This window comes from Hippocampus zosterae, chromosome 1 (genome assembly GCF_025434085.1).
Source record: "Hippocampus zosterae strain Florida chromosome 1, ASM2543408v3, whole genome shotgun sequence".
In the NCBI taxonomy this organism is placed as follows: domain Eukaryota; kingdom Metazoa; phylum Chordata; class Actinopteri; order Syngnathiformes; family Syngnathidae; genus Hippocampus; species Hippocampus zosterae.
The window spans coordinates 14,619,334-14,642,118 of NC_067451.1; the positions used below are offsets into that span (position 1 = coordinate 14,619,334).

Sequence of the window (22,785 nt, forward strand, 5' to 3'; positions counted from 1 at the left end):
TTTTCACCCGGCTCGGAGATCGCAGGTGGAAAATAGGCAACAGATAATGCCTAAACTTCAATGGAGATAGAAGTATTGTAAGTACTTGTAAGTATTTTCTGAACCGATTCATCCTCGGGGGGGTTGGTGCTGGAGTCTATCCCAGCCGTCTTCATGCAGTAGGCGGGGGACACCCTGAACCGGTTTCCAACCAATCGCAGGGCACACACAGACGAACCATCCGTGCTCACACTCACACTATGGGGCAATTTAGTGTGTTCAGTAGCCTGCCATGCATGTTTTTGGAATGTGGGAGGAAACCGGAGTCCCCGGAGAAAATCCACGCAGTTCCGGGGAGAACACGCAAACTCCACACAAGTCGAAGCACAGCATCTCGCTGCAGCAAATTAACGTCGCAACGTCTGCGGCAATCATGCCACTTTGACACATTCAATATGGCATGGCAGTGACGTTTACGTACAATAACGAAGCATTCCAAAGGGCGGAGTAATTTTATGTCTATGGCGAGTTCCATTTGTGTACGACTGAAATTCGTCCGGCGGAAGTTGGGACCTTGGCCTTGTTACAAAAGAAATGGCGAGCGGCATAGGCAGTGAGTAATGTTTTTAGAGCTCTCTAGGGTTTTTCTTTGTAGTTTATTGCACAGACGTAAAGAGAATATCCCCCAAGCTTTGTTTTTTGTCTTGTTTTAGTTGAAAATCGGAGTTTGATCTGCTTAAAGAAACGTAGCATAGCGTAGCTGTTTGTGTCTCACCATAGTATTCCCCCGTAATAACAGTGTCAAGCTAACGCAGATTGTGTATCGACGATTCGTTAGCGCGCCTTTATTGTATTTGCCTCTACTTTCTGCAATTTCTCTTCCCCCTTTCAATCGGTCACTGTAACTGCTATGATTTCGTTTCAAGCAATACAGCCTAATTTAAACGGGATGTAAAGTCGTATCAATTAGGCTAGCCACCTACAAATAAACTGGATAATGAATACATCAGCTCACCCTGCTTTACGTTAAGTTTTTAGTTTTGGGTTGTTATATAGTCATGCTGAATGTTTTGGTGCGTTGTCTGCTATAGTATTTTGACGTAAGTAACCCAAAACGATTGACGTTAATGATTGTTTTTTTTAAACTCAAAATGCACATATCCCCTATGTGTTTATGTTAATTTATTCTAATTGTACTCCCTTTTAAATTAAGATCACTGAAAATCACTGAAAACAAAACTGTATTCTCGCCAAAATCACATTTCTTTAATCATAGGTCAGTCAAGTAATTAGCTTTAATTGTGGCTATAAACATTACAATTCTGACGTAAATCTTAGTTTCCTGAGATTTATGCCATACATTATTGGTTAATGTTCGATCTTATCAATTATATGTACATCAGATTCAACAAAACAACTGTACATTGATGAGTGTGTTGCTATTAAAACATTAACGAATTATCTTCAACAATCACAATATAGATTAAACTTTTTGTAATACGGTCTTGTAAATGTTTATTACCTTTAATTTTTGGTCAATTACTTTATTCTTGTTCACTGTGGTCCAAATTTTCCTTCAGAATTGTATATGCATTCACACATTCATTCATTTATTTTCCAATCCGCTTATCCTCACAAAGGTCGAGCCTATCCCAGCTGTCTCTTGGAAGTGGGGGGCGGGGGGGCGAACCCTGAACTGATTACCAGCCAATCGCAGGGCACGCAGAGACGAACAACCATCCGCACTCACAGTCACACTTACACCTGGGGACAATTTAGAGTGTTCAGTCAGCCTGACATGCATGTTTTTGGAATGTGGGAGGAAACTGGAATACCCGGAGAAAACCCACGCAGGCCCGTGGAGAAAATGCAAACTCCACATAAGGAGGCCGGACCTGGAATTGAACCCGGTACCTCTGCACTGTGAGGCTGATCGCTAACCACTGGAACACTGGGCCACTCTTCACATATTGTATTATATATATTGTTTCATATACAAACATAATCAAATTTGTTCAGAATACATTTTTTAAAATGTCAGTCTGATGCAATCAGCTTATCACAACGCTTCTGAACATTTTATTGGTACTCAGTGCTCACTGTATTTGTGCTTTGTTCCAGAACATAAGATTCTGAATGTGGGGCCGACGGAGCCATGGTCAGTCAGGGAGAAACTGTGCCTGGCTTCCTCTGTTATGAGGAGTGGTGACCAAAACTGGTAAACCGATAATTCAATATCCCTCCTCTTCATTTATGAACATAGTTTCTAATCTTAGAAGAATATCACTTTGTACGATTGTCTTAACTTGAAGTAACTTTTCCTCTTTGGATACATTTAGGGTGTCTGTAAGTAGAGCCATCAAGCCTTTCTCTGAGCCCGGTCGACCACCTGACTGGTTCTCACAAAAGGTAAGAGATCCCGGCTATTGTCTTCTGAGCTGGTAGCATTGGATTTAATCAGTGTCCTCAACATGAGGGATTATTTATTCATCTAATGTTTCAGCATTGTGCCTCGCAATACTCTGAGCTGCTGGAAGCCACAGAAGCCCCTAAGTCAGTCCCGAAAAACACATGTACACAGACAAAATACGAAAACAATGATCTGTTGTTGCATTTGGCACACTTGTAATTTGTGTTGAACGTGACTTTTGTTCTAGACGTAAGCGTGGTGAGAAGGGGGAGGTGGTTGAGACCATTGAAGATGTAATTGTTCGTAGACTGACTACTGAGAGGATAGAGGAGCTGAAAAAACTATTACGAGACACGCAAGAACAATACAGGTAGCTACAACCTTTAAGGAAGCTTTAAAAATTTGTGATGCGACTTTTTCACCCCTCACCCAATCTGTGATTTCTGTCTGCAGGAAGTTGAAAAAGGAAGTAGATCTAATACAGACAGGTCACATGGACCCCCAGCTGAAAGACCAGTGGGCAGAGATAACATTGTAAGACTAGTTCATCGAGTTTAATTGCTTTACTGTGTTAAAGCATCCACACTTTTCCTTTCCTTTTCTTTCAATTTACTGCCACAGAAAGAAGAAGCAGGATGAGGAGGAGGCAGAGCAGAAGAGAAAAGCAACAGAAATGGCATATCAAGGTGAGAATTGTCAAAAAATACTGGTTTTAGAAATAGCTTTTGCAAATTCCTGAGTTGTACTGAAGACGCACCCATCAAATAAAAAAGTGTGCACTTTCAGATTTACAAAATACATCTCTCAGGCCTGAGGGCAAATCTCTTTACTCCTTGGACACTGAACTGCATCTCTTCTTGACTATGGGACAGCATAGCTGTATTTTGTCTCCTCAAGATTTATTATCTTGTCTGTTTTGAAGACGATAACCATCTGTCACCAGTAATGAGCTCTTCTACTCTTTTTCTGAGGGGACTTCAAAACAGCGCATAATATGACACATATGCAGCTTCTGTGATCTTCTCTGTTGTCAAAACTTGCAATGGGTACATAAAAATTCTCTGATGACTACCTCATAAATGCCAATTTGAAAGAGTGGTTGACTAAGGGATCCCAGATAGATTAAGAAAGCTATATGCAGACCGTGTGTGACAACCTGGTGAAGGTGACGTTTGATAGTTAGGCAGTGCAAAATGTCAATCGGTTTATCCGGATTTGGTCTTTCTTTGCATGAGCTTCATGACCGAGCTATAATGTTCTGGAAATGATTTGGCAAAATGACAGCATATAAAGAATCAGAATGATACACATATATTCATTCAACTGTCACAAATCATGTGACTTGATTTACTGAGAAGTCCGGAAGTTTGCATGCAAAAACTACAGAATTTTGAAATCTGTTGCCCTTGCTACTTTTGACCTGTACCATCAGGTGTTGCCACAGCGAGTGACTCATTTGTACCCCAGATGGCCTTTGTTGTACCTGACTTTTTTATTGTTTGTTTGTTTTCATCGGCCGGAATAGTTTTGAGAATGCCTGATTGGTTACGCTTTAGTCGTCAGAACCAATGCATTTCCAATTAGAATATTTGTACCAGTTCTGAATAAATACTGTATACTAATTGTTTTAAAGATAAAAAGGAAGTTTAATGACTACAAATATTATTCTCCTTGTCTTTCAGCTCGTCAGGCAATCAAAAACACACCCAAGCGTCTGCCCAGTGTCACTGTTCGGTCCCCTTTGGGGACCAGTCCCACGAACCTGGAATCTCAGATGGATGCATCGGCTCCCCCGCCACCCACGGAACCCGCAGGCGTTGTCTCAGATGACACCAGCACCCACTCTGTAAGTGTATGCGTGTCTATGTATTAAAGTCCTTGTCAAACACAAACCTTTTTCAAAGATGCTCCTATTTGTTTGTATTTTGTACCCTCAAATAGTTATTGCTACTCGCCAAGTAACCTATTTGCAGATTGTATTAACTGAAACACTCACCTAATAGCTGTTTTTTGTGTTCAGACCAAAGCCAAAAATCAAGCCAAACATTATTATACTCTAATTAGGGGGATTTTTGTTTTTTATCTACAGACATATTAGAAGGGCATTTTAACTGAACAGGCAGCGTTTTAAATCGCATTCATACAAATGTAAAAAAAGGTAAACCATATTTATGTTAAGGAGCTAGGTGTGACGTTGAGAGCATAAAAATATGCAAATAGGTGTAAATACGTAGGTGCCTTTTTCTTTGATTAGTATTGTTGTAAGAATTGAAATTTGCAAATCAGCAACGGTTTCCTGTATACCAGCTGTTAGCATGTTAGCCTTCCTCTTGATCTGCCATACCATTTTTATAGTCAGTGTTTTTACTGATTGATTTGATCTCTCTGAACTTTGTTGACCATTCATTTAATGTTCTGCTGCTGCTCTAGGTTCAAGGTGTAGGTTTTTTTCTCCCAGTGACAGAAGCTCCAGGCCCAGGACCTAAAGACGGAGGCCTTACCCTTCTTGTAGAGGACACCTCACAGAAGAGGCTCCTGCCTCAGAAAGCTACACCGCCACCCTCTCCTCTCCTGTCGGAACTGCTGAAAAAAGGCAACCACATCTCAGCCAGCCCCTGCCTTGTGAGAGCCAGCATAGCCTGAATTTTACAATTCAAGAAAGTCACATGATTCGTGAAGCAAAGTTATGTGCACCACAGCCAATTGGACTGTAATTTCTCGTCAGCAAAGCGTATGGTGTACAGTTGTGCTCCTAAACGTACATATCCCAAGGGTATGTAAACTTAGGAGCACAACCGTGTGAGATTTCAGTCGGGTTACTTTATGAACAACAGAGCCTTCTCTCATAATGTTTTTTGTCAGGATACTGTAATTGTTATCCCGTGATAGATGCTGTCGTACAATAGCGTTAGACCACAACAACAATGCCAGAGCTGTCTGATGGTCTGTTGAACAAAATGACAAAATAAGCATGCCTTGTCAGCATTTCTTTCATTTGATGTTTCAAAAAGGTCTTAGTTTCTTTTCCAAAATGGAGGTCCCCAATTATCCTTCACATTTAAATCTCCTTTTTAAAGTTCTTTATAGTGCTTCAATCAATTATTTTCCCAGTGTGCCAAACCAGCTTTTAAGTAAAATAATACTTTTTAGAATAGTCAGTGTTTCTTTGGGATGTGTATTATTTACATCAGGGAATGCTACAAGCAAGATACAAATACTCTGATACATTATTGAGCCCATGTCGACCACTCACAATTTACTGAATAAAGTGTTTAAAAAAACAGTAGAAACCTGACAATAACTTGTATACAGACTGTTTATTTCAAGAAGAACACATGATTGTGCTCTTGCAGGTTACTGACGGCGACTCCTCTGGAAGTCTTAGCAATGGAATACAGACGTCTGCTGTTGTCACCACCCCATTACCACCGGACCATGATGTCGTGACAGGTAAATGTACTCGTAACATAATGTAAGTTTTGGTTTGCTTGTGTCAACATTGGTGTGTAACTGAAACCGTCAATCAAAAATTAAATTTAGCTTGGTCATTCTTAGATTTAGCATACAAGCAATGTACTGTAAATGAAGACATGATTGTTAGATTTCCTGGGCAGGAATGTATGTTTGAATCTTTTGCATTTTTTTGGGGGGGGGGGGGGTTAAAGCAAGTACCAGTTCTTTTGTGATTGCTGAGCTAAGAAAGAGGCAGGACTACATTAATGTAAAACATTGGAGGTCTGTGAGGTACTGCTCACACTTGTGTCAGCAACCGTTTCATTGTGTGCTCTCTATTTTTTGTTTGCAGTGGGGGAAGTTGAAGCTGCAGAGAAGGCAGAGCTTGGTGAAGAGACGGGATTAGTCGAAGAAGACCTTGTCGCTGTCTCTTACATGGGAGATGAACTAGATCTGGAAACCGTAGGCGACATCATCGCCATCATTGAGGAAAAGGTACACACTTGGGCTGAGAATACTGTTTTCTTTTATGTAAATAGGGTGGTCTTCAGTTCTTTCATGTCCCCAAAAGAGATTGATTTACAAATCCAATTGCAATCAAGTTGGAACTTTGTGTTAAACATAAATAAAAACAGAATGCAATGATTTCCAAATCATGTTCAACCTGTATTTAATTGAATAAATTACAAAGAAAAGATATTTAATGTTCAAACTGCTAAATTTTATTGCCTTTAGCATATAATCATTAACTTTGAATTTTATGGCTGCAACACGTTCCATAAAACTTTGGACAGGTGGCAAAAAAGTTGAGGAATGCTCACCAAAGGTGCCCATCGATATTCTGGAGAAATCACTGCATGTAAGCGGCATGGCTGAAAACCAACTCTGAATGCACTTGAACTTCATCCCTCAGGCCGCAAAAACCAAGACAAAATGATGTAAAGAATAGGAGCGCTTTAGAAGGCCAATTTCAGCAAAGACTGTTGGGCACTACATCCATACGTGCAGCTTAAAACCATACTATGCAAAGCAAAAGCCATATATCAACAACACCCATAAACGCCGCTGGCCTATCTGGGCCCAAGCTCATCTGAGATGGACGAGTGCAAAGTGGAGAAGTAAACTGTGGTCTGATGAGTCCGCATTTTAAATAGTTTTGGGAAATAGTAGATGCCCTGTCCTCTTGGCCAAAGAAACATCTGGACTGTTATGGATGCAATGTTCAAAAGCCAGCATTTGTGATAGTATTGAGCTTTGTTAGCGTCAATGACATGGGTAACTTGCACATCTGTGAAGGCATCATTAATGCTGAAAGGGACATACAGGTTTTCGTGGAAACATGTGCTGCCTTCCAAGCAATGTCTTTTTCATGAACCACCTGCTTATTTCAGCAAGAGAATGCCAAAAAGACCCGTCTCCCATTGAAAAAGTGTGGTGCGTTATGAAGTGTAAAATACGAAAACGGAGACCCCGGACTGTTGAAAAGTTAAAGCTGTACATCAAGCAAGAATAGGAAAGTGTTCCACCGACAAAGCTTCAACAATTGAATGTTGTTAAAAGAAAAGGTGATGTAACACGGTGGTAAACGTGATAGAATCCCAGCTTTATGGGCACGTCTTGTAGCCATAAAATTCAAAGTTAATGATTATTTGCTAATATCAATCATTTTATCAGTTTTAAAAATGTCTCGTCTCTGGAGTGTATTAAATTAAATATAGGTTGAACATGATTTTATTTATGTTTTACACAATGTCTCAAATTCATTGGAATTGTGTTGTACAATATATTATGGCCTGCGATTGGCTGGCAACCGATTCAGGGTGTCCACTATGATACAAAACGAAATACTTTTCCAATGGCATTACTGCACTCCCTCATACGGTACTGTGTGGAGTTTGCATCATTCCGGGCCTGTGTGGGTTTTCTCCGGGTACTAGGGTTTCCTCCCACATTCCAAATACTGTACATGCATGGCAGGCTGATAGAACACTCTAAATTGTTCCGAGGTGTGAGTGTGAGCGCAGATGGTTGTTCATCTCTATGTGCCCTGCGATAGGCTGGCAACCGGTTCAGGGTGTCCCCCGCCTACTGCCCGAAGACAGCTGGGATAGGCTCCAGCACCCCCCCCGTGACCCTAGTGAGGATCAAGCGGCTCGGAAGATGAGAATATATTATGGTTTCGTAGTTGTCCATCTGCCTTAGAAATAAAAAAATAATTTTTGTGCGGAACACAGCTCAGTTATATCATATTTACATTTTGTATATACAGTACTTGACATCTCAATATTGGGTGGTATATTTTCAGGGTCATTGAAAAGACAATACCTGTACTGTACCTGTATTGATTTGAGCTTCATTTGAACAGCAGGTGGCAGTAGTCTGCAATACACGCAGAGCTCAGCTGGTCCAAACTACAGTGAAGTCTTAGTTCAAGAACAACCCAATTCATAAACAAAGTCGTTTTTCAACAAAATATTTCCTTGGTTCCTAAAGTATGCCTCATTTGTCACACGGAACGCTACAGATGTACTTGCTACAGAAGCTGTAGTGTGGGAAGGGTCTGTGCCGTGCAGGGTAGCTCCTGCTCGGTGCGCCAATGTGGCGTGTTCCCACACATCTGCACCCGGGTTCATCTGCTTTGTACTATTCTTTCGAAGAAAGGTGCAATAAAGCGTTCATTCATTTCTGTTTCTTTTTATCTAATCCCACAGAAACAAGATTAGCATAACTTATTTCTGGGGCTGGAATGATTGAATTCAATTCAATTTATTTTAACTGAAAGAATTGCTTTGGCTTGCAAACATTTAGGGCTATGAACGTTGTCGGAACAAATGAGGGTCATGATGTTGGGACTTTTGGCAGTACGTTGGGACTTTTGGCTTGTCACTGGCATAATTTGTTTGGCACACTTTTTGGGCGAAATGCCCTTCCTGATACAAACCACGCAGCAGCTACGTATTTGGCAGAAATCGAACCATCTGTACAAAAGGCTGCGCAATGTACCACTACGTTACCAGTACTTCCACTGTATAGAAGACCAGCAATTCGATAAAGCCTAATGGGAAGTCATGCTTGCTCTGCTTCCCAGGTGGATGATTCGGTGGAGGCTTTGGACGCAGCAGCAGTGGAAGCAGCACTGTCTCTGTGTGAAGAGGCCGTCTCAGAAGGACACACCCTGCCCGGCCCCTGGGAAACTCAGGAACTAAAGGAATCAGACTCAACATCCACTGCCCAAGACTCTGAGCACATACAGGAGGATTGCGATGTGGCCGCACTGTCTGTCCCCACCCCTGTGAGCCCGCATGGCCAAAATCAACCCGAAACGACAAGCACAGAGGAGCAGGTCAAGGGAAACTGTGAGCCAGCTGTGACTGAAAATGACATCACTTTGTGTGGCACCTCTGAATATGTTGCTGCTGGAGGTGATGAGACAGAAGAGAGGAACGTAGGGAAGGTGGACACAAATCTTGTCGTGAAGAGTGAAGTGGAGGAGTGGAACCAGCCCGAGGTGAACCCACCATGCCTAGGTGACCTCACAAACACACACATGATGTGCCTGTTAAAAGATGATAATAACAATAATTTTCGGCCCACAGATTCCGAGGACAGTTCTGTATCTGGCAGAGAGTCCAAGGTAATAGGCCTAAACATTATTATAGATTTGAAAAGTTGTTCTCAATATTCTGCCACTGACCTAATTGCTGCATGTACCGGTACTTGAAATCAGGAGGTGAAAGATGAGGAAGCAGGGAGCGAGTGTGATCCTGAAGAAGGGATGGAGCTGAAAGAGGAGTGCGGCGAGGGCGAGGGCGAGGGCCCCTATTTGTCAGAAGTGGAGCGAGCAGCCAGCGAGAGTGAAGATGGTTATGGGCCGCCCTCTCAGCGCTACACAGCCGATTCACTGGCCAGCAGCCCTGCCTCTTCCTCCCAGCTGTGAGTATCCACCTGCTCATGTCTCCGTAGCCATAATTTGCATGCATGTTTTTTTCTTTCTCATTTGGGTCCCATTCCCCATTCTCTGTTCCTACCAGGTCTACATGTGGTGAGGACCAAGAGGCTGTACAGGCCCAGAAAATTTGGAAGAAAGCCATAATGCTGGTTTGGAGAGCTGCGGCTAACCACAGGTGTTGCTCTCCCAACTTTGCCTCTGCCGAGAACACAAATCAACGGTTTTCTGCTGCCATTGTTTTGCACAGTGCTTCTGCCACAACTCAACCTCGTTTTGTTCAATTTGTTTCTATCAGATATGCCAGTGTCTTCTTGCAGCCTGTGTCAGATGATATCGCTCCTGGTTACCACAGCATTGTACACAGGTGAGATCACAGTCTTCCTGCAATCCATTTAAACAGCTGGGTTATCCAAATATTAACATGTACAACTTGACTTGTGACTGCTTCAATTTAGGAGTTTTTCACGAAATTTGCTTTGTTCTATGAGCAAAATTTGTAATCTCCAGATACGCTGCCTCTCCGGTAGAGTGGGGCGGGGGCGGAAAAAAGCGACAGTCGCTGGTGCACTTTCAGAGCTTTATTGAACCTGACGAGCTGTCAAATACAAAAGGGGAACCCGAGTTCCAGTAAGCTAAAACTTACAGCGCTGTGCTGACGTGCTAACAAACTGGCCTTGTTGCTGATGTCCCTCAAAGGCACGCGTACAACACAACCGTTGCTGTTGTGACTCATCTTGTCCCATTGGACAATAATTACAATTTGTAAAACAAATTAATTTCTTGACATTCTCATTTGTTTTGATGTATTGGTGCTTTTATACAATACGTTGGTTTTCTCCGGGTGCTCCGGTTTCCTCCCACATTCCAAAAACATGCATGGCAGGCTGATTGAACACTCTAAATTGTCCCTAGGTGTGAGTGTGAGTGCGAATGGTTGTTCGTTTCTGTGTGCCCTGCGATTGGCTGGCAACCGATTCAGGGTGTCCCCCGCCTACTGCCCGAAGACAGCTGGGATAGGCTCGGAAGATGAATGAATACAATACATTGCCATTTTTCTTTAATAAATATTGCATAGCACATGGAACCTCTCAGACCAAAATACCGTATTGTCCAGCCAAACTTTTTATTTTTCATTTTATGTTTATTTATTTATTCATTTTAATGAAAGTTTTTTTTAAACAACAAACAAAATAACATATCTTTCAAACTCATCCTGTCACAGACCGATGGACCTATCTGCAATTAAGAAGAATATCGAATCCGGCGTGATCCGTACAACAGCAGAATTCCAGCGGGACATCATGCTGATGTTTCAGAATGCCGTCATGTACAACTCATCAGACCACGACGTCTACCACATGGCTCTGGAGATGCAGCGTGACGTCCTGGAGCACGTGCAGCAGTTCCTGGCCACACAGCTCATCATGCAGACCTCAGAGAGCGCCATCTCCGCCAAGAGCCTTCGTGGCAGGGAGGGAAATCGCAAACCTGGCGAGCCAGCTGAGAAGGTGTGTTGAGCAACTTAACTGTGACGAAAATTACACACTCGTTCCACACATTTGTTTCTTTGAACTGGAACGATATATTTGTTCAGGTCTACCAAGAATCAGATGTTTCAGATTGAATAAATAATCAAATGGCAACCATATATACAAGAATGCTTTGATGGTACTTTTATTAGGTGACTTATATTTTTCAGTTAATAATCCCACATGTCACGATAAAATACCCGTATCTACTAATTCAATCAATCAGAGCGTCGCGGCCTTTTTGTCAGCCGCTGATTGGCAGTAGTGTTCTGTCAGTGGGCGCGTCGCGCACTGCCTACCTTGCTAATGACTTGCACGTTTCACACGCTGTACATAATGTAATGATATTGGAGTGGGATCCTGGCATGGGTTGTGCACTGCAGTTCCGAAACAACACTGATGGAGTCACCAACGAAAGAAGAAACGCAGCCTGCAACTGCCCACAGCCACGTTCGTAACAAGAACGAAGCAGTGTTTATGCAGATGGACAGTCAATTTCATCCATCCATCCATTTTCATCACGGCTTATCCTGCATAGGGTCGTGGGAGGGTGATGGAGCTGATCCCAGCTTATTTGGGCGAAAGGCGGACCACACCTTGAACTCCTTGAACTGTTCGCCAGTCAGTGTCAGGGCATATATAGAGACGAACAACCATTCACACCCACACAGCGCCACTGAGTGGTAACCGATCCCACGGTGCCCGCACACAAGACAGGCGAGTGTACCACTACACCATCAGCATCCCTTGGTCAACTTCACTACATGACACGCTTGCCAATTTAAGACACCTTCATTTCGGCATTGAAACAAGAATATTTTGTATTACAGCGCGCTGCATCATCATCGTAGTCGTCTTTGTAGGTGTGAGTACACGTTGAATGTGTGGCATTCATTGATTTTGCTCTCTCAGTATATTATACATGTTCAAATGTGTTAGTATAATTTTAAAAGTGCGTTTTTAAAGACCTTAAGAAGAAATGAAGTCCCGTAAATGCTGGAACAACATGCCGGGCAGTTTGCATTTATTGCGGGGTTGTTCTGAAACGTAGGTAGCCCCTGCAGTGGAGGAGATTTACTGTAGTTTGCTTTGAGCATTGATGTTACTCATTGGACCACTTGCTTGAGTTGGCATGCCCAAGGTCTTGTAAAATGGATATGTGGCTGAAGTGACTATTAGAATCGGGGACCTGTGTAACACTTCTCCTTAAATATGTGTTTCTATTCCAACTAAATACAAATCTCCACTGCCTCAGATTATGAATTTAACACTATTTCATTTACCGGTAGTTAAGAATATACTTTCTTTTACATCTGTGCCTTGCATTGCTCATAGAAATACACTGCACAATTTGCTCTGAGTCTCTGCCACAGATATTTCAATGGTTGTCAACCATCAGCAGTCTGTTGGCAGGTCTCCTTTTCCAGCAAAAGTGTGTTATCGCAATCAGCAGTACATTATGAAAAGGGGGAAAAAACAATTGTATTCCACAGCAAGTCAGACCTTGATGTGTGATTTTCTGTTGTCTTTAACTGTTGAATTTCGCATTCCTATGAAGATACACACACATTTAAAGACACAGGCAACACACACAGGAAAGCTGAGACATTGTCTTTATGTGCCTGACGATATCCTCCCTGCTCACCCATAAGTGATGTGGTGCAATAATTTCTGGGAAAATATTTTCCTGCAGGGGGCTACACTTCTTTTCTTACCTCCGTGCGGGCGCGCACCTGTACAAGTCAGCCGCTTGACTCAGCTGTTCTGGTACTTGCTGATGTTGCATGAATGTCCAGTGACCTGTTGGTATGTGGTTGAACATAGTTCTTATGAGTAGACTCTATGCGATCAGGGTTTTTGGGGTCGATCAGCAGTCACGAAGGTTTGAAAAATAGAAGCAAATACTCGATCACCGATTCCATCAGAAAATGGGGCGATGTATCTATTTAAGTATATTTACTTTACTGTAGACCCATGCAAAAATACATTGGAAAAAACAATTTATATCCCCCAAATTCTTTTTTAAAAACCTGTTGATAAACACTAAAAACAATATGTAATGTTAACATGTTAACATCTTCTCTGACAGTAATAAAAAAAAAAAAAACATGAACATGATCGCCAGTCAGTCAGGTGACCGCTGCTTTTACTGAAAATATTACTGTCTTGGTTCAACAGCTGTCATCACACAAGTAGCTTACGCCTGCTACTTATTGGCTCATGTTGGAAGCTGGCTGTGTTGTACAAGTCCCAGTGCCCACATACCGCATTTATCATTTTGTCATACAGTGTTTGTACACTTTGAACCTGGCGTGTATGTGAAAAAGTATCATATTCTCAAAGCCGTCTGGCTCCGATGTAGCTGTATAGGTTCGGCCCTGTCTATGCAACCTGTATTTACTTTATACGCTACTCACAAAAAGTTTGGGATTTTTGCCTTTCGGATGAAATTTCAGGACAAGCCTAAAATGCATTCAACTCTTCACAGGTGAACTTAAAGTGACCTTCTCTAAGCTTTTGAATGCACATGTCAAACTGTTACATGTTTCAGTATTTTTTGCACAGGTTGCTGTTCTCTCATAAGGAGCTTAACGGCAAAATTCACAATAGGTGTTTGATCCATGAAACGACCAATAAATCCCGATTCAATTAGAGCTGGTGTTTAAACAATCGTCCTCATCATGCTGTTCCCATTTTGACATTATGAGACCAAGGCGACACCTAACAATGGATCAAGGGTACCTTCCCATTGTGATGCTTTCAATTGGACGATCTCAGACGGAAGTGGCGAATGAGCTTAGTGTCACGGAGTGTCATCAGCAGGTTGCAACAGAGATACCGAGAGACTGGACGAATCACAGAAAGATGTAGAAGTGGATGTCCTTTGGCCACATCCCATGGCGATGACCACTTCATTATAAACAATGTCCTGATAAACAGAATAATGAATGCCATTCAACTCCAGGCACGTTTAAGGGAGGTGAGAAGCACCCAAGAGTCACGTGAGGCCATTTGAAACCGTTTACGTCAGCGTGGACTGCGACTTGCAAGGGTCCCTGACCACGCCACCAGGCACAGGCGTCATCGTCTTGCATGGGCCGGGGAGCATTTATGCTGGACAAGTCGATTCTGGTTGAGCAGAAATGATGGCCGCCGACGATGTAGGACTTCAAGGAGAGCGCTGTGCATCAGCCACCGTTGTCACCAGACGGACTTTTGGTGGTGGCGGCATTACAGTGTGGGCAGATGCGTCCAATCATTATAATTTATAACATATTTATTGATAACATTGATAACATTATTGATCCAGTGACTGTGCCCCAAGATGAACAACACGGGCCTAATTTCATCTTCATGGATGACAATTCTTGAGCTCATCGCGGTCGCATCATCAGGGAACGGCTGTTGGAGACTGGTGTACCTCAAATGGAATGGCCTGCACTTTCTCAAGACGTGGTTCCTATTGAAATCTGCGGGATCAGCTGAGTCGCCGTGTCGAGACTCAAAACTTTGCCCCCAGAACCTCAATGACCTAAAGGCCGCCCTTCAAGAAAATTGGGATGCCATGCCTCAGCTGACAATAAGTCAACTTGTGAACAGCATGAACACACCCAAGGGCACATGACGAGTTATTGAGGTGTTTACATTTTTTGTTGTGGTGTACCCACCATTGTTGTTAACTTTAGTTTGAATGAATTGTTTGAGATGAGGAAATCACCAGTGCATCCTTCTGTTTAAATGCCTTACTTTCTTATGATATCACTGCAATGTGAATTTTTTACATTTTCCATAAATTTCACCTGAAAGCCAGAAGTCCCGAACTTTTTGTGAATACATAGTTGTATGTAATGGCATTGTGAGAATAGCTCAACCTACATTCGGTATGACCGCAGTATATCTCATACCCTCATTTCGCAAAAGTGTGTGACTCTCAGCACAATGGAGCTATTTCCGTGTTTTTGTACAAACAAGATGCCTGCCTGGTAGTTGCATCTTTGATTGGCTGGAGGTTCATGTCTTGTAACTTAGGCTGATTGATAAAAGCTATTTTGAATGAAAGATATTAGAATGAAATAACACATGCCATAGACTACACTGAGGGCGCGGTGGTGGAATTTCGCCCTCCCAGTGCCAAGGCTTTGTGCTTTCGCAGCACGAGACAAGTCTGAAAATAGATTAGCTTCTATCATGGACATGTATTTGTGGAAAGAGCAAAAGTAATGTTCCAAATATTTTCTGCTCCTGCCGAACAGTTTCTTTTTACTTGACTCGTGTTTGGTAGATTAGATGATTGAAATTGGAGGAAACCAAACATTTTGGCCATTTAACCATTTGTTGAACACTCAATCAGGAGGGTGGAAGAATGATCAACGGCCACAATGGGCCAACACCTCCTCATGATGATCAGCATGCTGGTCACACACCGCTGTGGCCTGGCATCTCATTCTTCAACCAGCATGTGTCACATGTCAGCCAACGTGGTTGTGTTGGCCACCCTTCGCATGAACAGCATGTCCAAGCTGATCGCACAAGTGCTGAAGTGGGCTGAGGGCGGGACTACTGATAGTAGCTCCCAAATTCTGGCGGGAGTCTCGTTGTCGTCTTGATCGATTAGTCTCAGAATTAGGAGATGATCAAATTGCACGTGTTGCGACTGTCATCTGTCTGCGTCGATGTTTATCTCGATGACAATGGGCCTCGTTTCTCAGTGAGGCAGATGCCGCCTCACACCATCACACCGCCTCCCCCAACAGATGTTGCTTTTTCATTGCAACAATCAGTACAGTGTTCCATGCATCTTCATTTTGACCCTGCGATCCAAATCTGGATTAATCGCATCCACGTGTTCAGGTGCCAGTGCATGTGACGATGAAGGGCAATCTCGGCAGGCCTCCCAGAGATGGGCTATGTGCGGTCTGCTCCGAATTATCTGGGCAGTGAGCCATGTCGACCATGTCGTCCTGCAAACCTTGTCATCTGTAGAGGAACCGCCTTTGATACCTGCGTGCGTGTGCGCGTGCGTGTGTTGAGGGTGAGAAAACGGTCTTCTCGGGATGCCCCCTTTGCAGCCTGTCTCTGAAATCCTCCGTTTTACCAAGGATAGGTTTGGAGATAGGTGTGAATGGTGCCACAGCTTTATTTTGAGAACACCATCTTAAAGTTGCCCTATTGGTCCAAATAGGGCAAATGTGGCATGCCAATTCATAGAGCGGATGCCGGACCAGTGTAGCAGGGCCCATAGGTCACACTTGGAGTTCCGCGAGTTTTCAAAGAAGAGTCCATGCCAAACAGATATTTGGCAAATGCAAGTTGCAAATGTTGGCACCATTTTCCCCTAAAGCATGGTGACAACCAAGAAATGACATACCAAACACAAATCTATTTCTATATCTATTGTGCTATGTTCATCTGGATTTTGAAACATTTCGATTTGTCCCGATGAACAGGTAACAAGGTGTCAAAGTTCAAAAATTCAAGTGAATGAAATCCAAAGAAGCAACAAATTAAGGCGATTTGTTTGTATCCCGAAGCACTGACACCTTTTGAAATCAAAGACGATTGTCCAAATCGCTCTTCACTACACTCCCCAAGATAAGGCCAGCCCGAAGTTGCGGCTCATCACAACGTCCTGAAACATTTCAAAGGACAGCGTTTTGCATTATGAGGGATTGGTAATTTGGGGAAGATAACTCTGACAGTAAATTGTGCGAATGTGTTGTTTTATGGTTGTTGTCAAGGACGAGCATGATATTACTTCATCGGCTTTCAGATAGTGCGCAATTGTGCTTCATCGGCTGTTGAAGCAATGCAGGCTTTTTTTGGGCGGGGGGTGCCTTGCTTGGATGCATCCAGCACGGGCACGATTGATTCAATTCCGACATTGCGGTCTCAACATGACATCGACCTAGTTGGAAGTTCAGCCGGGCATCATGAATCTTGGAACATTGACAGTGATTCTCCCCTTCCATAAAAATTGTTCATCCATGCAAAGTATATGAAAAGCGAAACATAAACAATCTAATAAGGAAGTTGAGTCAAATGCCCGTCGCAAGTACTTTTGTGAAGCCCGTTGTCATTGCTGATTTGGACTTGTGCTGCCATTGTTCCGTACCCGTCTTGTGCATGGATCGTGTACGTGTATCAGATGCCTGTGGCTAACCATACAGTGTGCCGGTCGCACAAAACAACCGCAACAGTTACATCACGTATTATTCTGTAAAAAAAAAAGAAAATGATGCTCAGGTTTGAGCGACATATTCTGGCTACTTCGATTAGTTACGTGAGAGTCTAAAATGTTCGGAATGGCTCTCAGTACGGTCATGCCCCACTGCAAACTACAACCACATAAAGGACGCTGGCGTTTGCTGGAATCTTCAAACCTCCGAAATCATCTCTTGACAAGACCCTCCCAAAAAAAGGTCACGCTTATTCAGCCGTTGCATCATCAGAGAGCAAGTCATTTGCAACACTTTAGATTGGTCAATCACTTGTAAACACGAACACGTGTGGGCTACTGTCCAATAGTATAGATTTGTGAGGGGTGGAAATGTGTTTTATAAAATTTGCCAAATTTTGACCAAGGAGGTTTCGGCCACACACCAGCGATGAGCAACATTGTCAAATGAATGCCTCTGCGACAGTTTCAGTGAAACGGTCTTCGTGAAATGATTGATACATTATATTCTCGGATTGAATACCACCAAATTATTACAAGTACCTGCTTATTTGCGTACGATTGTGTGCGTGTTTTTTGTGACCTTTTATTCATCGGTATTTCTTTGGACGCTCGTCTTTGCACTTGCTTAACTGTTTGATGGACACTTGAATGACGCTTGCTTTCTCGCACGCGTGTGTGCGTGAGTGTGTATGTGCACGTTCTCTCCTTCTCACTCCAATGTGTGTCCTTCTGCAGGACATGGTCCCAATGGCCTCTCCTGCTTTCCTTCTCTCTCTCTTTGTAAGTATGCAGGTTATTGATCAGATCTCACCAGCGGCAGGCCGCGGGCCGGTTCCCGCCCGCGTTTTTGCCATCGCAACCACCTCATCAGTTCACTCGTCTCCTCTTTTCAGTTTGACATTTCTTGCATGATAGAAGTGTATTGGGCCATATGATTACATCTGTTCAAAGTTTGGGGGGTGGGGGGGGGTTATCTTAGTTAAGCGATTACTAATCGGATTTAAAATATATATATTTCCATCCTTTTATTCGAAAATAGGACAGTGCAGAAAAACGCACCCAAAAAAATAAGCTGCAATGCTGGTGACTGGTTTGGTATGTGACATGTCAGATGATGGGCAAAAATGTCAATCATTGTTTTCCAAAGTAAAAGCAGATGTTTGCAAATGGGTTCTTTTGATTGGACGCAAAGCTCATCCCTCTGCTTTCGTGGGGGACGGCGGAAATCTGAGGATATTTACTTTTCAGAGGCTGAACGTCCAAGCGCTTGGGCAATTTCACATCAAACAAGGTCTCCAAACCATTCATCCATCATCAAAATCATTATTGATTCCGTTGATCATCGATTGTAACTTTCTTATTGTATGAAGAAAAGTAAAAAGCAAACAAAAAACTTAAACGTGACTATGAAGACCAAGACGCTGTTCAACCCCCCATAATGAACGCTAATTGTTATTGTCCCAGCAGAGAATTGGGACTCCTGGAATCGCAGAAGATTTGAGCTCAGTCTGAGCACCGTATAGATTCAAAAGGCTATCTGCCACGTGATGGCCAAGTTAGTCACCTTTTGACCAGTACTGCTACTTGTTGCAACTCAACTGTCCTCACGGCTTATCGGTGTTTGCTTTGCGGGGTCTACGCACAGTTGACTTTATTCGAATTAGATGAACTTCCATTAACTGCTGTGCACACTGATCGATGCAAAAAAATGGACTGATGAGTATGTTGTAACTCGCAAAATCGGTCGACATTTGTGAGCCGTTGGTTGCAACTCTGCGTGGGGGGGGGGTTGATGTCACCGCGCCTTGGTGCTCACGCGGGTTGCGTCTATTGAAGAAGGCACGGAACAATGGCTCTGGCCTTCCATCGACAGAACGCACACACAAATTTCACGGGAGTCACAAGCAACAGGAAGTTATGAACGCTCGACTTAATAAATATGTTGGCTAGATTTGCAGGAAATCCACATTTCGATACAAAGCAACACGTTCTCCAGCTCCAAAATATTTCCCGAGCTGCATTCACTGTCAAACCAGCCATCCGTTTGTATACTACTGAATTTGAGTGTGAGATGGTGTGCCCGGAATGGTCGCCAGCCCTATTGCACCGCACGCATCATCAAACAGGCCGTCGTGTCACACCTAAAGACAACTTTGAGGAGCGCCAGAAGAAAACCCGCGCCAACACAAGCTTGCAGGGACAATATGCAAACTCTACACGGGCAGGCCTGGATTTGATCCCACCATCCCACAGACTCAGAACGTCATCAAAATGCGTATGTTCCCTTCTTAAAGGAGAATCTAACTCAGGAGCGGAGAGCATTAAACAGATTTATACAATGATGCACAATAATCACTCACAACAGGTTTTTTAATTTTTTTTTTTTTTTTACCTTCACCAGCAAGCGCAATATGAGCTTAACCAAGATAAACCACAACCAAGATTCTTTCGAAAACGTCCTAAAAATAACAGCCCGTCATTTTTTTTTTCAGACAAAAATTACTGCTGACTTTGTATTACTTTCTAATTTCATTTCAACGGTAGAATTGAAGGATCTGTTTCCCTCTAAGGATGTTGCTGATATAAGCAGCGGTGGCTAGAGTCACGAGATGTTGAAGACAAAAAAAATAATATGAATAAAATGTCAATATATGACTTGGGCCGTTATTTTAAGAAGGTGACAATATTGTTAGCGTTTGTAACAACGTTAAACATCAGTGCTTGGCCAACCAATAACATTCCCCTCCTCAGTCTCCCCAAAACCTGGAAGTTCCAACACACACATTTGAAGTGTGTTGTATTGCTCCGTTCATGGGTTTCTCGTCAGTCCCGGCGCACTGACACGTGCTTCTTTCATGTCTGTATTTTTTTCCCCCTGTCTGCATGCTCGATAATTCTTTTCTTCCCTTGAGATGGATTTTCAGTTGATCATTGTTTATTTCTGTTGTCCATCTGAGGAGGAACACCCCCTCCCCCACCTCATACACCTCACTTACATCCCCTCCCTCTGCCCAGCTGATCTTGGACTTTCTCGACCTAAATGTTAATGCACCTTCTTGCCCCCCCTCCCCCGTCCCCTTCCTTCTTTCCATTTGCTTCCTGCTTACCCCCCCCCCCCCCCCGCCCCCATCCCCCTCTTTCTGCACTACAGGATGGCGGCACCAGGGGTCGCCGTAGTGCAATGGAGGCTGACCTGAAAATGAAGAAATAGACTTGAGCAAGACCCCCCTGAAGGCAAAAGAGGAAATGTGTGGCTTTGGTCTCGTAGTTCAGTTGAGAGAGGTGTTCAGTGTGTGGGCCTATCGTGTATTAGCACCTGTGCTAGTGCATTTCTTCTTTTCTGTAGATGAGCATACGGTACGTGTGGATGTGTCGATGTCTTTCCATAGAGCGGCATCTTTTTTTCTTTTTTTTTACCTTCTGCAGTTGGCCTGTAGGACCATATTCAAATATCTCCCTTGGTGGTGCATTCAGAGACGGTTGAGATTGCGGCAAAACATTGGAAAGAAACTTGACTTATTACTGTGAAATTGGAAGACTTTTCCTGCTCAATCACTTTTCTTTATTTTTTTTTTTCACCTGTTGACTTGAATTTTGTTGTCGGTTTAGAAGCAAAGGTGTTCAGCTTTTCTATGTGTCCTCTGGGGGGAGGGGGGTTCCCCATTGTTTGTAATACAGTATTTATTTTTTAATGGGTTTTAGGGAAGTCATGGCTTTTGAGTTGCTCATTGGAAGTTGTCCATCGTAGCAAAATGTAAATAACCATCATTTAGCACTGTTAAGTGCCAATGTTGTTTTGTTTTTTTACATTATGTTCAGTTGTTGACTCCCATTCTCTTCAGTGTCAGTGAATGCACCACCACAGTTTCTAGATGAACAGTCCATGTCTTCGAGATACGGTGGTGTTCAAAATACTCGATTTATCATCAACGGTAACTAGGGCTGAACAATTTTGAAAAATTATGGAATAGAACTTTTTTCATCCTCGATACTGCAATCGTGATTTAGTATGCATTTTTTTTTCCAAGGGTCTCATGTCCCATGTACTTTATATTTGTTTCGATCAACACGAGCAATAAATTCATCTCCATTACAAATTAATGATCACATTTATGATACATAAATGTTTTAGTCTTATAGGTCAGGCTTGCGCTTAATTACCACCACAACAACAAATATGAAAGTTGACTTGCAGTCTTTAAAGTGTCCGCTAAAACTTCACAAAATTCTACCGCACAGGTGTGGAATAAAAACACTTCAGTAAGTCAGTAGTCAAATTACAACAATATGTAACCATGTGGATGGCATGTATTAAGCAATGAATCTAGGCACTGAAAAATAAAAAGATACATACCTATTGAAAAAGCTTCTGACCAAAATCGCTGCAGCTTTTTGTTGTTGTTGTTGTTGTTGTTTATTCCCAAATTGCAGCCATTGCGCATTGAGAATTACATTCAGCAATGCCGATTTGAATTTGAGTCATTGCTCTGGCCTAGCTGCAACGATGCCAAGACATTTTTCAACTACGTAAAGGAAAGTGAGTAGAAGCCAGAGATGCATCCCCGGTCAAAAATGAAATTAGTCAAACTTTGTTGGAGGAGGAGTCGAAAGCGGAGTTAAGTTTTGTCAAGCCAGTTTTGCTGTACTAGTCGCTTAAGATGTTGCCAGAATTTGTGGCGTGATCTAAGACAGCTTGTGTAATGTGTTCTAGATGAAAGCAAAAAAAATAAATAAAACAACGTTTTGTGCCCACATGATGGTACCATTTACAGTTTGTGTTTGGGTAGCAGATCCATGTATCATATGTTTTGTTGTACATTTGTTAAATAAAAGATTTGTTTTAAACTATTATATTGTCCTAATTGCTGTTCTCTTGAAAAAAGGAGTGATTTTTCCCTGCATTCGTTAAATAGATGGAAGTCGAAACCAGTCGCTCTCAAACGGGGTTTATGCATACCCCTGAGGGTATGAGAAGGCATTTCAGGGGGTACATGAGATTTTAAATTATGAAAATTCGCATCTATTCGGAAGAATTAAAAAAAATAGTTGCAGCAGTTGCCCGCTGCCACTAAGGATGACAAAGATCCTCAATTTCTCACTTCAATGCAAAAACACTCCGTTCAGTGCAACAATGCAAGATTTAGTGTTGATTATTGGTAGGTTTTTTTGTCTGTTTTTGTTAATAACTTTTAATCTCTAGTTTGAGAGATACCACTGCAAATGGACTTTCAAAAATGCTTCCAAATGTGTGCTGGTTAAGGACTACTTGGCTGAAAAATTTTTCATA

General features: G+C 42.6%; 1 protein-coding gene across 2 annotated transcripts; it reads left to right on the plus strand.

The window, feature by feature from the left end:
• The first annotated feature begins 385 nt into the window (after window positions 1-385).
• brd8b (bromodomain containing 8b) lies at window positions 386-22,346 on the plus strand. 2 transcript variants are annotated; one of them, XM_052071435.1, is made up of 19 exons: window positions 386-592; window positions 2,101-2,197; window positions 2,319-2,388; window positions 2,483-2,532; window positions 2,637-2,759; window positions 2,843-2,923; window positions 3,011-3,075; window positions 4,072-4,235; window positions 4,820-5,011; window positions 5,743-5,839; window positions 6,195-6,337; window positions 8,931-9,369; window positions 9,439-9,476; window positions 9,570-9,775; window positions 9,874-9,966; window positions 10,087-10,155; window positions 11,014-11,299; window positions 18,234-18,278; window positions 20,650-22,346. In XM_052071435.1, the coding sequence occupies exons 1-19, from the start codon at window positions 574-576 to the stop codon at window positions 20,707-20,709; spliced, it is 2,337 nt and encodes a 778-aa protein (XP_051927395.1). In that variant the 5' UTR covers window positions 386-573; the 3' UTR covers window positions 20,710-22,346. The 2 variants fall into 2 exon arrangements, with proteins under 2 accessions (XP_051927395.1, XP_051927403.1); XM_052071443.1 differs by lacking the exon at window positions 18,234-18,278 and having other exon boundaries at window positions 388-592.
• The last annotated feature ends 439 nt before the right edge of the window (window positions 22,347-22,785 follow it).